At 42.2% G+C, this 13,855-nt stretch overlaps 1 protein-coding gene across 1 annotated transcript in view; it reads left to right on the top strand.

Moving 5' to 3' along the window:
* LOC109931733 (dedicator of cytokinesis protein 1-like) overlaps positions 1-13,855 on the top strand; it is a 1,067,415-nt gene that overhangs the window by 924,222 nt on the left and 129,338 nt on the right. The window contains exon 33 of the mRNA XM_048601800.1: positions 7,387-7,477. Coding sequence (XP_048457757.1) covers positions 7,387-7,477 — 91 coding nt within the window. The remainder of the gene's footprint in view (positions 1-7,386; positions 7,478-13,855) is intronic.

The raw sequence follows: 13,855 nt of genomic DNA, 5'->3' as shown, positions 1-13,855 counted from the left end.
TCCTGCTCTACACCTTGTTATCTCGTCATTGATAGAGCTGTTTTTAACCTGCCCTGTGATATAAATGGAGAGCTTTCAGAACAATGAGGAGCATAGAGCATTGCAAGACTGCATATAACAGCACTACAATTGTAGAATTAGTTGAAGAACCCAGGAAATAAATATGTACAATTAACGAAAACCTTTTGCATTTTCTGGTTATCCCGCAACATTTTGCAGCTACCAAAGTCTAGCCACTGTCTCATCAGCACTTCTGATAAAGCAGTACTCACTCAGTCATGGGGGTATTGCCCGGATGTTGTTCTCGAGTCTCTGGAGTGGGACTTCAGAAAGGTGGTCGATTAACTCCACAACTCTTCAGCATTTGCTGGAAGTGGCTTTTAATAAGATAACAGGCCTGGCAGAGCGAGTGAAGCCTCTTTTATTGATTCAGCAACAGTCTTTGTTGCTGCAAAGCAGATTGCCAAGAGCATATTTTCACCCTCTTACTCTCTATTTATGTCACAGAACTGTTGGTACTGTGATGCTCAGTTCCTTTCTGAGTAGCGCACAGAACTGAAGCAAACAGCAGAGTGCAGGTTTTGTTCTTTGGGCAAATTACAGCTTGGACTTTGCTTTATTTTTGTCCTCATTCTTGGGTGTCACTGGCAAGACTGGCATCTGCCGAATTCTGATAGCAATATTGTGTAGGGATATGGGGAAACAGCTGTGATTGGCGCAAGGTGATAGAACAGGTGCAAGCACGATGGGCCAAATGGCCTCCTCCTGCGCTGTAACAGTTCTGTGATTCTGTGTCGAGTGAGCATGCAATGATAACCACTGTCACTTTATGGTAGGGCACATTGCTGCCAACGTCCTCTTGTTGAGACCGGATCTACAGGGCTGATTTAGTCTAAACGTGGTAGGCAAGAACCATCTGGTAGCATAATGAGGAAAGACTCTTGCCTTCAACAAGATGGAGGTTATTGCACAATACCAGTTACACATGGTAGGTCTGTCTACATTGAGATCCACAGACATTTCGCCTGTTCCTCACCCAAGTTCTTTTGGTTTTGTGGAATTAGATGGAGCTCAAGGAAGTTGTCAGCATTAATTATAGTTGTCATGGTCACCGTTATTGAGGGTGGTTTTTAATTCCGGATTTTATGAATTGAATTCATGTTCCACCAGGTGCCAGGAACCTGTGGGATTAGCAATGTACCTCCTCAAACCTACTTCCTCCTTAGGAAACATTTCCTGCTCATTGAGGAAAGTTTCACTGAAACCATTGAATCAACGTCACTTATAAAATCTTGGGTTTGCATTGCACAGAAAGAGGGCATTCAGACCTATTTTATCTGTACCAACCTTTCGGATAGAGTGACCCAATTAATCCCACTTCCTCTGTCCATGTGTCTTATCCCTTTCAGAAAGCTTTCGGCAAAGTCAAGCAGAAGAGATTAATGTGTAAAATTAAAGCACATGGGATTTAGAATAGTGTATTTAGATGGATAGATATCTACTTGGCAGACAGGAAACAAAGAGTAGGAGCTTTTTCTGAATGGGGTACCAGTCGGGTACGGCAGAGATCAGTATTAGGACCCCAGCAACTCACAATATATATTAATGTTTTAACCAAGGGAACTAAATGTAATAGCTCCAAATTTGCAGATGACACAATGTTGGGTGGGAAGATGAGCTGTGAGGAGGATGTAGAGATGCTTCAGTGCAATTTGAACAAGTTGAATGAGTGGGCAAAGCAGATGCAGTTTACTGTGGATAAATGTGAGGTTATCCACTTTGGGGGCAAAAACAGGAAGGCAGATTATTAGTCAAATGGCTCTAAATTGAGAGAGAGGGATGTGCATCAATACCTGGGTGTCCTTGTATAGCAGTCACTGAGGTTCAACATTCAGGTGCTGCATGTAATCAAGCAAACAAGTGGTATGTAGGGGGCCTTCATAATGAGAGGATTTGAGTAGAGGAGACAGGATGTCTTGCTGCAATTATATGGAAAACAAAAAAGCAAAGAACTGCGGATGATGGAAATCAGAAACAAAATCAGAATTTGCTGGAAAAACTTAGCAGATCTGCATCTGTGGAGAGAAAGCAGAATTAACATTTCAGGTCAGAGGTCTGAACTAGCTCTGAAGAAGGGTCACTGGATCTGAAACGTCCATAAGCCCATAAGACATAGGAGCAGAAATTAGGCCATTCGGCCCATTGAGTCTGCTCCACCATTCAATCATGGCTGATAAGTTCCTCAACCCCATTCTCCCGCTTTCTCCCCGTAACCCTTGATCCCCTTGATAATCAAGAACCTATCCATCTCAGTCTTAAATGTACTCAATGACCTGGCCTCCACAGCCTTCTGTGGCAGTGAATTCCATAGATTCACCACTCTCTGGCTGAAGAAGCTTCTCCTTATCTCCGTTCTAAAAGGTCTTCCCTTTACTCTAAGGCTGTGCCCTCAGGTCCTAGTCTCTCATACCAATGGAAACATCTTCCCAACATCCACTCTATCCAGGCCATTCAGTATTCTGTAAGTCTCAATTAGATCCCCCCTCATGAGTTTAGTCCCAGAGTCCTCAAACGTTCCTCATATGTTAAGCTTTTCATTCCTGGGACCATTCTCATGAACCTCCTCTGAACCCGCTCCAGGGCCAGTACATCCTTCCTGAGATATGGGGCCCAAAACTGCACACAATACTCCAAATGTGGCCTGACCAGAGCCTTATAAAGCCTCAGTAGTACATCCCTGCTTTTATATTCAAGTCCTCTCAAAATAAATGCCAACATTTCACATCAACTCTGCTTTCTCTCTAAAGATGCTGCCAAACCTAGGCTGAGTTTTTCCAGTAATTTCTGATTTTGTTTCAACTACATGGGGCTTTGGTGAGAACATGTGTGTGCAGTTTGTGTGCGGTTTTGGTCTCCCTATCTGACGAAAAGGCATTCTTGCTATAGGGGGAGCACAGCAAAGGTTTACCAGACTGATTCCTGGGATTGCAGGATGGATGTTTGAGGAGAGGTGAATCAGTTAGGATTATATTTGCTGGTGTTTATAAGAATGAGGGAGGATCTCAAAGAAACCTACAAAATTCTAAATGGACTAACAGGGTGGATGCAGGAAGAAGTCCCTGATGGCAGGGAATTCCAGAGCCAGGGGCTACAGTCTAAGGATATGAAGTAAACCACTTAGGACTGAGATGAGGAGAAATTGTTTCACCCAGAGAGTGGTGAGCTTGCGGATTTCTCTGCCACAGAAAGCAGTTAAGACCAAGAAGTTGCATGATTTCAAGAAGGAGTTAACTTTGGCACTTGGGGTGAAAGGGATTAAAGATTCGGGAGAAAAGTAGGAACAGGCAAATGAATTGGATGACCAACCATGACCATAGTGAATGGTGGAGCAGGCTCGAAGGGTGAAAGGCCTATTTCTTCATCTATTTTCTATGTTTCTAAGTCCTGCAAGTTTTTTTTTCCCTCTTCACTTTTACACTAAATTTCCTTTGGAATGTTGCCATTGAATCTTCTCTCAACACCCTATTGCACTTCAATTTGGAACAAGTCACTACTTAAAAAGAAATCTGCATCTCGTTCCTTTATTCTGTTGTCAACTACACATCCTAGTAACAATGTGTGATGGTGGCTATCCTCAAAATTCTGTTCAATGCACAGCGGCAGAGCAGAGAAGAGCACAAATCCTGTGGACATCAGGGATGTGGAACAAAGACTGGTGAATGGAGCTGGGGTATAGATCATCAATGATTGTATTAAATATAGGAGCAAGCACAATTGCAGCAAGGAACCCCTGTTGTTTTTTGAAGGCAATGAGAACACAAAACATAGATTGTCGATACAGCATATGGTGGCATTGAGTTAAGTCTTGACTTATCTTGACACTCATCACATCTCCCACCTCACACTCCTGGTAAGATAACTTCCAACCACTAATCTTCAAGGCTCACAGACGAAGACTATCAACCTCTCATGTGATACCAGCATCCAAAGAATTATTCCTCATCAACAGTCAATACAGTGAAAGATTTAGATAATGGAGCAGTCTTTTACAGTCTATGAAGTATCGTCACTGATGCCATGGAGGAAATGTGACAGCCAATTTGCATACAGGAATTTCCCACACTCAAAAACACAATAGTCTGTGTTTTTTTATTAAAGTTTGTTGCAATATGTTGACCAGGATATCAGAGAGAACAGCCTTGCTCTTCTTCCAAATTGCATCATGCGATCTTTTATATCTGTTCACCTTGGAGAATAGGTGAAGCTTTAGTTTAATGTCCCACCCATAAGACAACACATCTGACAATGTGTAGATAGTAAGAACTGCAGATGCTGAAGAATCTGAGATAACAAGGTGTAGAGCTGGATGAACACAGCTGGCCAAGCAGCATCAGAGGAACAGGAAAGCTGACGTTTCGGGTCTGGACCCTTCTTCCGAAAAAATGCCTAGGTGTCAGACACAATTATACATTCCTTTGGGAGGAGGGCTTCAATCTACAAACATGGTGACTGGAGGCAAATCAACAACAACAAAAGCTGGAAGTGACACATTTAAGACAAGGAGAGAGTGATCTCACAATCCCTGTTCCTACATTTGGGGAGAATGAAAAGGCCTATTGAGCCTTTGTCTCTTTCCTAAAAATGTGTAAAATTCTCGATGCTTATCGTTAAAGGGAGGGAAGTGTAGATCCATCAGAAACAGTGAGCTGCCTTTAGTCAGATCAACCTGAAGCTGATCTCCTGAAGCCCTGCTCTTCATCAAACGGAACATCGCTATGCGTTTAATTTCATTAGTAACACCAATTGTGTTAAACATCTGCTAACACAAAATTGACTGATTACTCATGTTGACTGTCAGAACAAACAATTAACAGGGGAAGGTCACTCTTTGATTTTGTTTGCTGACTACGGCAGGTCGCTGACAGAAACTTATGCATTGTCAGTAAATTAGAATTCATATTGTGCCGTCTAAAGGATTTTATGATGTTAATGAGAGCCCACGGGCATTTACCAAGGACATCCTACAATTACTGTCTCTGGTGTGTTTGATTACATTACCAAATTGCTGCTTGCGGTGACACTACCACAATATTAATGATAAACAGGAGACTCTGTCATTATGGAACACCAGGTTCTTTTGTTACTGTTCTCTGTCGTTTGATGAATACACTCGATTCTTAATAGATCACTGGTCTGCAGGCAGCGTTAACTACTCTGTATCTCAGAGCAGTATGTGGCCAGCCCTCAGAGGATGAATGTATCCAAATCTGAGAAGAGACATCTCGGAAGGAGATTTGCTGAGTTGGGTTTGTCTTAATAGGAGAGATTGAGCAGTTTCATTCAATCCCTACAGCGTGGAAGCAAGCCGTTCAGCCCATCAAGTCCATACCATCCCCTCCACAGAGCGTCCCACCCAGACCCACCTCCCCACCCCATTCTTGTGACACTGCATTTCTCCTGGCTAACCCACCTAGCCTACACATCCCTGGACACTATGGACAATCCACCTAACCTGTGGGAGGAAACTGGAGTATCCGGAGGAAACCCATGTAGACATGGGGAGAACATACAAATTCTGCACAGACAGTTGCCCAAAGCTGGAACTGAACCTGGGTCCTTGCTGCTGTGAGGCAGCAGTGCTAACCACTGAGCCACCATGCCACCCAGTTTACGTCTGTTACTCTCTGGAAAATGTCGAAGGGGATTTACAAAATAGATGTAAAGAGGATGTTTCCTCATGTGGGGAAATCAAGAGAGTTTGTAGTGTTAGGACAAGGGGTAACTACCCCAGAGTGCAATTGATGCTGGAATGTTGAGTAAATTTAAGGAGGAGATTGACTGATTTTTAATTAGTAATGGGGTGAAGGGTTATGGAGAGTGGGCAGGGAAGTGGAGTTGAGGCCAAGATGAGATCTGCTATGATCGTATTGAATAGTAGCGAAGGCCCGAGGGGCTGAATTGCCAGTTCCTTCTCTTAGTTCTTATGTTTAGGTTAAACCAAGAGCAGGATGTTCAGATACGCTTAGACAGCAGCGCCAGGCAAGAGGGTGTATTTTAAATTGGTGAAGGGCAGTTTTAGGAATGTTCTCACAAAAAGTTCTTTAGCAAGTCTGAAGTTAGCAGGGGGTGACCCATTCTCCATGTTTCACCTCACAACATACAAACATGTGTCAGTTCTGATATAACACATTTTTCTTCAACGCAAATTGGTTTTAACACGATTGAAGAACTATAGAACGCTATTTGTAAAATGTGAACTTTCCCTACCCATATTGGCTACAACGCAGTTCCACCCCCATCACTTTAAATGTTGCTGTTATTGCGTTTTTCTTTCTTACAACATGAGATTGCATGAGAATGGAGCTATTGTGTTATATCAGAAACAACTGTAATATAACTTCTGAAAAGACAGTGGGGGTTGGAGATTGATCATTGAATAAATAGATCTTAGAATCCCTACAGTGTGGAAAAAGGCCCTTTGGCCCAACAAGTCCACACCTACCTTAAGACATTTCACCCAGACCAATATCCCTATAACCCACCTCATCTACACATCACTGAACACTATCGACAATTTAGCGCAGCCAATCTACCTAGCCTGCACATCTTTGGACTGTGGGAGGAAACCGGAGCACCCGGAGGAAACCCATGGAGACACAGGGAGAATGTGCAAACTCCACACAGACAGTCGCCTGAGGGTGGAATCAAACCCAGGTCCCTGGCGCTGTGAGGCAGCAGTGCTAACCACTGAGTCACAATATTCAGGCTTGTTAAGCCTTTCTTTATTCGTAAGTGATACTGCTGATTCGCATTAGCTACAAAACATTTACATTACTACTTAACTGTCATGGCTCAGTGGATAGCAACTCATGCCTTCTTCAGAAGGTCATTGGTTCAAGTCAAACTCCAGGAACTTGAGTGCAAAAAACTTTAATTTGGCTCTCCCAGTGCAGTAGTGAGGAAGTGCATCAGTGTCAGAGGTGTCTTCTTTCCAACGTGATAATAAACCCAACTTTCATCTGTTCTCTCAGGTACATCTATAAAAGTCCTTTGGTACTATTTTGAACAGCAAGAGCTATTAAGTGCTGTCATGACCAATATTCATCCTTCAATCAACTCCATTAAACAAAAAGGACCCAGTTCTAATTGTTATGCTGTTTGCGGGAGATTGCTCTCACAAATTGGCTGTCACTCTCCCGACTTTACAACAGTGACTACATTTCAAGTGAACTTCACTCATTGCCAAGTGGCCAGAGATGTTCTGTGATTATCAAAGCCCTGTAGACATGCAAGTCTTATTTTTTTATTCAGTATAAGCATTCACAGGTCTTCGTTTTTTTGTTAAACATCTGAACAGTTTTTCCTTTCTCCCCACCTGTCTCGCAGGTACATGTATAAACTTCGGGATTTGCACGTCTTTCATGAGAATTTCACAGAGGCGGCCTACACTCTCCTCCTGCATGCAAAGTTGCTGAAGGTAACAACCAAAGTATTTCTAGCTTTGACATATTGTGTCCTGGGGCTGATAAGTTATCAGCACAGCAGTCCACTCTAAGTGCAACACTGAGGCTTTCATAAGAATTGGAATAACTTAGCTATCCAAATTCAGTGAAAAGTATTTGATTGGAAGAAACAGTATTGGAATCACGGAATTACTAATCAGTGTGAGGCCACCTGGCCCATCTAGACTGCACTGGCCCTTTTGAAAAGTAAGCTCCTGAACCTTATTTCCTCTCACGTCACCAAGCTCTTTCCAAATAAACCTGCAGTTTTTTTTTCTGCTGCAAGTATTCATCCAATTCCCTTCGGAAAGCTAAGGCAACTCCACCAGCTTTTCCAGTCTATCCACATGGCTATGAAGATTACTGCCCGGAATCTCTCCAGTCAATCTGCTCTTCAAGGCCTTTATGTTCTTTCTAAAGTGTGTCACCCACACTTGGAACTGGGGGCGAGCGAGTTTTCTATTTAATAGGTCGGCTTAGCATTGTGCGGGAATCGGAAACAAATTGTGCAGGAATGAGAAAAATGCATGGAAAATCATGATGGGATTTGATAGAGTAAATAGGGAGAAGTTGGTTCCACTGGCCGTCTGATTGTAACTAAAGGAACGCAAATTGAAGGTTAGTACCAAAAAAAAGGTGGGAAGGCGAAGGGCAATGATTTGTCGTCAGTATAATATTCCCAAGTTTGCTGTTGACATAAAACTAGTTGAGAGTGTGAGTGGTGAAGAGGTTATAAAGGGACTTCAGGGTGATCTAGACAAGTTGAGTGAGTGGGAAAATGTATGTGGCAAATGCGGTATAATGTAGACAGATGTAAAATTGCCCACTTCAGTAGAGAAACAGAATGGCAGAATATTATATAGAGAGTGATAGAACATAGAACAGTACAGCACAGTACAGGCCCTTCGGCCCACGATGTTGTGCTGAACTTTTACCCGAATATATTGGGTATACTGATATATTGTGAAAGGTTCATGTACAAAGGGATCTGGGTGTCCTTGTACACCAGTCCTTGAAAGCAAGCTCACAGGCTCAGCAATCAGTTATGGAGGCAGGTATTGTGCTGCCCTTCATTGCAAAAGGGTTTGACACCAGGTGCAAGCTGTACAGGGCCTTGGTCAGGCCTCCACTGGACTATTGTGTGCACCTTTGGTCTCTTTACCTGAGAATGGATGTACTTGCCACAGAGGGAGTGCAATGAACATTCACGAGGCCGATGAGATTCTCCTGTATTCTCTGTCTTTGTTTCACTAGAATGATTCCTGGGATATCAGATCTGTCTGTTGGCCTTTATTCACTGAAGTTTAGAAGGATGAAAGAAGATTTCATTGAAACATGAACTTCAATGGGATCAGGCCAGACTGGATATAGGGATGATTTCTCCAATGGGCATGGGGATGTAGAACAAGGGGGTCTCAGGACACGTGGTACTGAGATGAGGAGAAATGCTCAACTGGAGAAAGATGGACAACAAGTTACTGGAAATATCTAAATAAAAAATCAATAGATTTCTAGCCACTAAATGTGATAAGAGCTAGAGGGAGCGAGTGGGAGTATGGCCTTGACATAGAAGACTAGCCATACTGACTGGCAGAGGAGGACTGGGGAGGCAAATGGCCTACTTCTGCTCCTATTTCTGTGTTTGTATGTTTCCTCCAAAGACCTGGGGCAGACTGAATGATATCCCTTTATGCTGAGTGATTCCACAGTGACCCCAGGTATGTTCATAAGATGAGGCAAACTGCAGTAAATACAGTGCAATTATACAACTATTGATTGATTAATTTATTGTTGTCACATGTGCCCAGATACAGTGAAAAGCATTATTTTGCGTGCTATATAGGCAGATTGTACCATACAAAGTGCATCAGGGTAGCAGAACAGAATGCAGAATACAATGTTACAACTGGAGAGGAGATGCAGAGAGAGAGATCAGAATTAACAATTGAGAGGTCCATTTAAAAGTCTGATAACAGTGGGGAAGAAGCTATTCTTGAATCTATTCGGACCCATATATAAACTTTTATACCTTCTCCCGAACAGAGTGGAAGAGTGTATAATCAGGGTGGGAGGGGTCTTTGATTACATTGGCTGCTTCCCTGAGACAGCAGGAAGTGTAGATAGAGTCAATGGGTGGTAGGCTGATTTGCATGATGGACTGGGCAGTAGTTACACATCTCTGCAGTCTTGAGAAGAGCAGTTGCCAAACCACATTGTGATGCATCCAGATGAGATGCTTTCTATGGTGCATAAGAGTCCTATATTCTCCACATCAATTTTCCTTCACGCGCATCAAATTGAGGCATTGAATTAGAATGGGCTGTGGTTAGCAAGGGCATCAGCCTATCACCTCATTAGGATCACAATGCCCATCCTCAACGCTACCTTCACTTGACATTCTGGAGTATTTATAATTTGAATTTGGAGCACTACAGGAGGCAAGGATAGGGAAAAAAAAATATATAATTCAGCAAAAGTCATCTCCAATCTCCAGACCAAAACTTTTCCACCTGATCTAGGCTAACCCGTTGCTGAAAAATGCAGTGAGGGAAAAGGAGAAATTTCTTTATTCACAGAGAGGGTTAAAATGTGAAACTGACTGCCACAACAAGCTCAGCTCCTCCAGCGAACAGCTCAAGAGAATTATTTTTTTTCTGAGTTGTGGGATGTTTGGAACTCTCTTTGCCAGAGAGTACTGGAGCCATTTTTAAGGCAGAGGTAGCTATGTTCTTGATTAACAAGGGAGTCAGATGGAATTGGGTGTTTATAATAAAGTGGAGTTGAGGCCACAGTCAGATCAGCCTTGATCTCCTTGGATGTCAGAGCTGGCTGAAAGGGGTTAAACAGCTTACTTCTGTTCCTAATATTTAAAAAAAAATGTTATTCACTTGTGCAAATTCATTGAATTAGATCATGATTGATTTATCTTGTTTTAACTTCACTTATGTGACTGAGCCCCAAGTCCTGAACCAAATCAAAATCTATTATTCCATTAAAAAATGTAATATATTAAACATATACTAAAAGTCTATCTAACCCGGCATTGAACAGTCCAATTGTTCCAGGATCCACATTCTTTTAAGGATAGAAAATTTCAAATTTCAATTTACATTTCTACATCTAAATGCACATCACCAATTGCTAATGTCTGCATCTCTACCACTGTACAGTGCTCATCAGACTGTTGCTCACCCTTTTGCAAAGAACGTTCTTCTGAAACCTGATCTAAATTGATTTTTCACCAATTTCTGACCTTAACTATTTTTTAAGGCCATGTTCATTTTCAAATTTAATATTTTAGGATGAATCATTTGTATTTTTCAACTCATGTCCCTCCAACTCCCTGAGTTATCTTCACTGTAACCTGGAGAGAAAGTAAATTGTAAAAGTTTCTCATTTATTCCCCTCCTTGTTGCTTCTCAGTGCATCTCTTTCAAATCTGTTAAACGTAAATCAGCACATTGTTTAGAGGATCTTCAGTCTAACATGTGTGTATTTTAGTAGTATTATTGTCCTTCTTAACAGCAAACAAATATTTTGCATCAGTATTGACAAGGACATGGAAGGTAAGGAACTTGGGGAAATAGCAATGTCTTGAAAAGTGTCCAATTACAGAAAAGGAGATGCTGGAGGTCTTAAAACGCATCATGGTAGAAAAATCCCCACAACCTGATCAGGTGTGCCCCATAACTTTGCGGGTGACTAGGGAAGAGATTGCTGGGCTCCTTGCTGAGATAATTGCATCATCAACAGCTACAGGTAAAGTTCTAGATGATTGGAGGGTAGCTAATATGAGGCCATTATTTAAGAAAGGCTCTAAGGAAAAGTCAGGGAACTACAGACCGATAAGCTTTACATCAGTGGCAGGTAAGTTGTTGGAGGGGATTCTGAGGGAAGAGTTTAACATGCATTTGGAAAGGTAAGAACTGATTAAGGATCATCAATATGACTTTGTGCGTGGGAAATCATGTCTCACTAATTTGATTAGATTTTTTGAAAAGGTGACAAAGAAGATTGACAAAGGCAGAGCAGTAGATGTTGTCTACAAGGATTTCAGCAAGGCGTTTGACATGGTTCCACATGGTAGAGTGATAGGCAAAGTTAGATCATATGGAATCCAGGGGGAGCTAGGAATTGCATGCAATATTGGCTTGAAGGTAGGTGATAGAGGGTGGTGATAGAGGGATGATTTTCAGATTGGAGACCTGTGACAAGTGGCGCCACAAGGATCAGTGCGGGTCCACTTTTGTTTGCCATTTATATAAATGATTTGGATGTAAATATAGGTGGGATGGTTAGTAACTTTGCAGAAGACACCAAAATTGATGTTATAAAGGACAGTGAAGAAGGTTATCTCAGAGTACAACGAGATCTTGATCAGATGGGCCAAAGGGCCGAGGAGTGGCAGATAGAGTTTAATTTAGATAAATGTGGGTGTTGCATCTGGGCAAGACTTATTCAGGAATGGTGGGGTCATTGGGAGTGTTGTTGAACAAAGAAACCTAGGGGTGCAGGTACATCGTTCCTTGAAAGTGAAGTCACAACAGGATAATGAAAAAGGCATTTGGCACGCTTATCATCTTTAGTCAGTGCATTGAGTACAGGAGTTGGGACGTCATGTTGCAGCTGTACAGTACATTGGTAAGACTACTTTCAGAATACTGCATTCAATTCTGGCCTTCCTGCAATCGGAAAATGTTGTTAAACATGAAAAGGTTGACAAGGATGTTGCCAGAGTTGGAGGGAAATGCTGAATAGGCTTTGGCTTTTTTCCTTGGAGTGTCGGAGATTGCGGGTAACTTTATAGAGGTTTTTAAAATCATGAGGGGCATGGATAGGGTGAATAGCCAAGGTCTTTTCCCCAGGCTAGGGGAGTCCAAAACTAGAGGGGAGAAGTCTAAGGTAAGACGGGAAAGATTTAAAAGGAACCTGAGGGGAAACTTTTTTTATGCAGAGGGTGGTCCATGTATGGAATGAGCTGCCAGAGGAAATAGTAGAAGTGGGCATGATGGCAACATTTGAAAGGCGTCCGGATGGGTAAGTGATAAATGTGAGGTGTTGCATTTCATTAATGCAAAAGTCGGAGGGTTTAGAGGGATATGGACCAAATGCTGGCAAATGGGATTAGATCAGTTTAGGATATCTGGTTGGCATGGATGATTCGAACCAAAGGATCTGTTTCCATGCTGTGTAACTCTATGACTATGACTCAATAGGCATTTTTTTTGTGAGTAACTGACCACTTAGTTACTTCAATTTGGCATCCAGGTAAATGCCCAAGTGGCCAACTACACCACTGATGACACAGCATGGCCACAGCAATGCGTTAAGCTCCCCTTCCGGTGTCCTTCACCCACTGCTTTGCCAGCCTTTCTGTTTTCCTGTCCATCCTTAAAAACTTCAAAAATTCCTTTCAAATCCTCCAGAACAGAAAGATGGATCCTTGCTTTGATGTGGCATCTATTATGTACCTTCAGCAAAGCTTGCATGTTCAAGTTCTGGAGTATGTCTTGAATCTACAAAGATCTGAATCAAAGAACAGGGTACTACCAACTGAGCATTAATATTCCTTTTCAGTGTGCTAACACAAACAACCTTACCTCAAATTTAAATTTCTATCTTGTATTTCAATATCTCTGTGACTGTAATAACCTCTTCATGATGACAATGTCAAGTTGGGGTGTTGGAGAAGGCCTTTAGAAGGCATGCCTTGTAATGGTAACAAAAGGACTGGAGAATTCAGCTGTGGTCTCCACCTCTGTTTGCTATCTCACTGGAAGATTCACGGATATGAACATTGGAGTTGGCCATTTAGCCCCTCAAGCCTGCTTTACCATTTAATAAGATCACAGCTAATCTGATTGTAACCTCAAATCCACATTCCAGCCTCACCCTGATAACCTTTCAGCTCCTTACTCACAAAAATCTGCCAACTTCTGCCTTAAAAAAATTCAAGGAATCTGCTTCTGTGTCTGTAATATTCTCTAACCTTACAATCTCTGAGTATTATCTGCTCTTCTAAGACTGGCTTCTTTTGCATGCTCCATTTTCTTCCCTGTTGTCAAGACCTAAATACTGGAGTTCCCTGTCTACATCACTCTATTTCTTGCCCTTTAAGGCACTCTCTAAATTATAACTCCTTGACTTGCAAGCTTGACCTGTCCTAATGTCTCCTTTTTTGGCTCAGTGTCAGTTTTGAGCTGATAATGCTCCTGCAAAGCTCCACATTTTTCTACTTTAACGGGCTGGAGAAATGCAGGTTTTTATTTTGCTGGTTGTCATCTGACAGCCAGAGGGAACACTGGTGGGGGACAGCAGGTTATAAGTAAAGTCGTCATGCTCCCAGGGGACCA

Source organism: Rhincodon typus, chromosome 1 (assembly GCF_021869965.1).
Source record: "Rhincodon typus isolate 14 chromosome 1, sRhiTyp1.1, whole genome shotgun sequence".
NCBI lineage: Eukaryota > Metazoa > Chordata > Chondrichthyes > Orectolobiformes > Rhincodontidae > Rhincodon > Rhincodon typus.
Note: the sequence above shows the minus strand (reverse complement) of the source record. Positions and strands in the feature narration are given on the sequence as shown.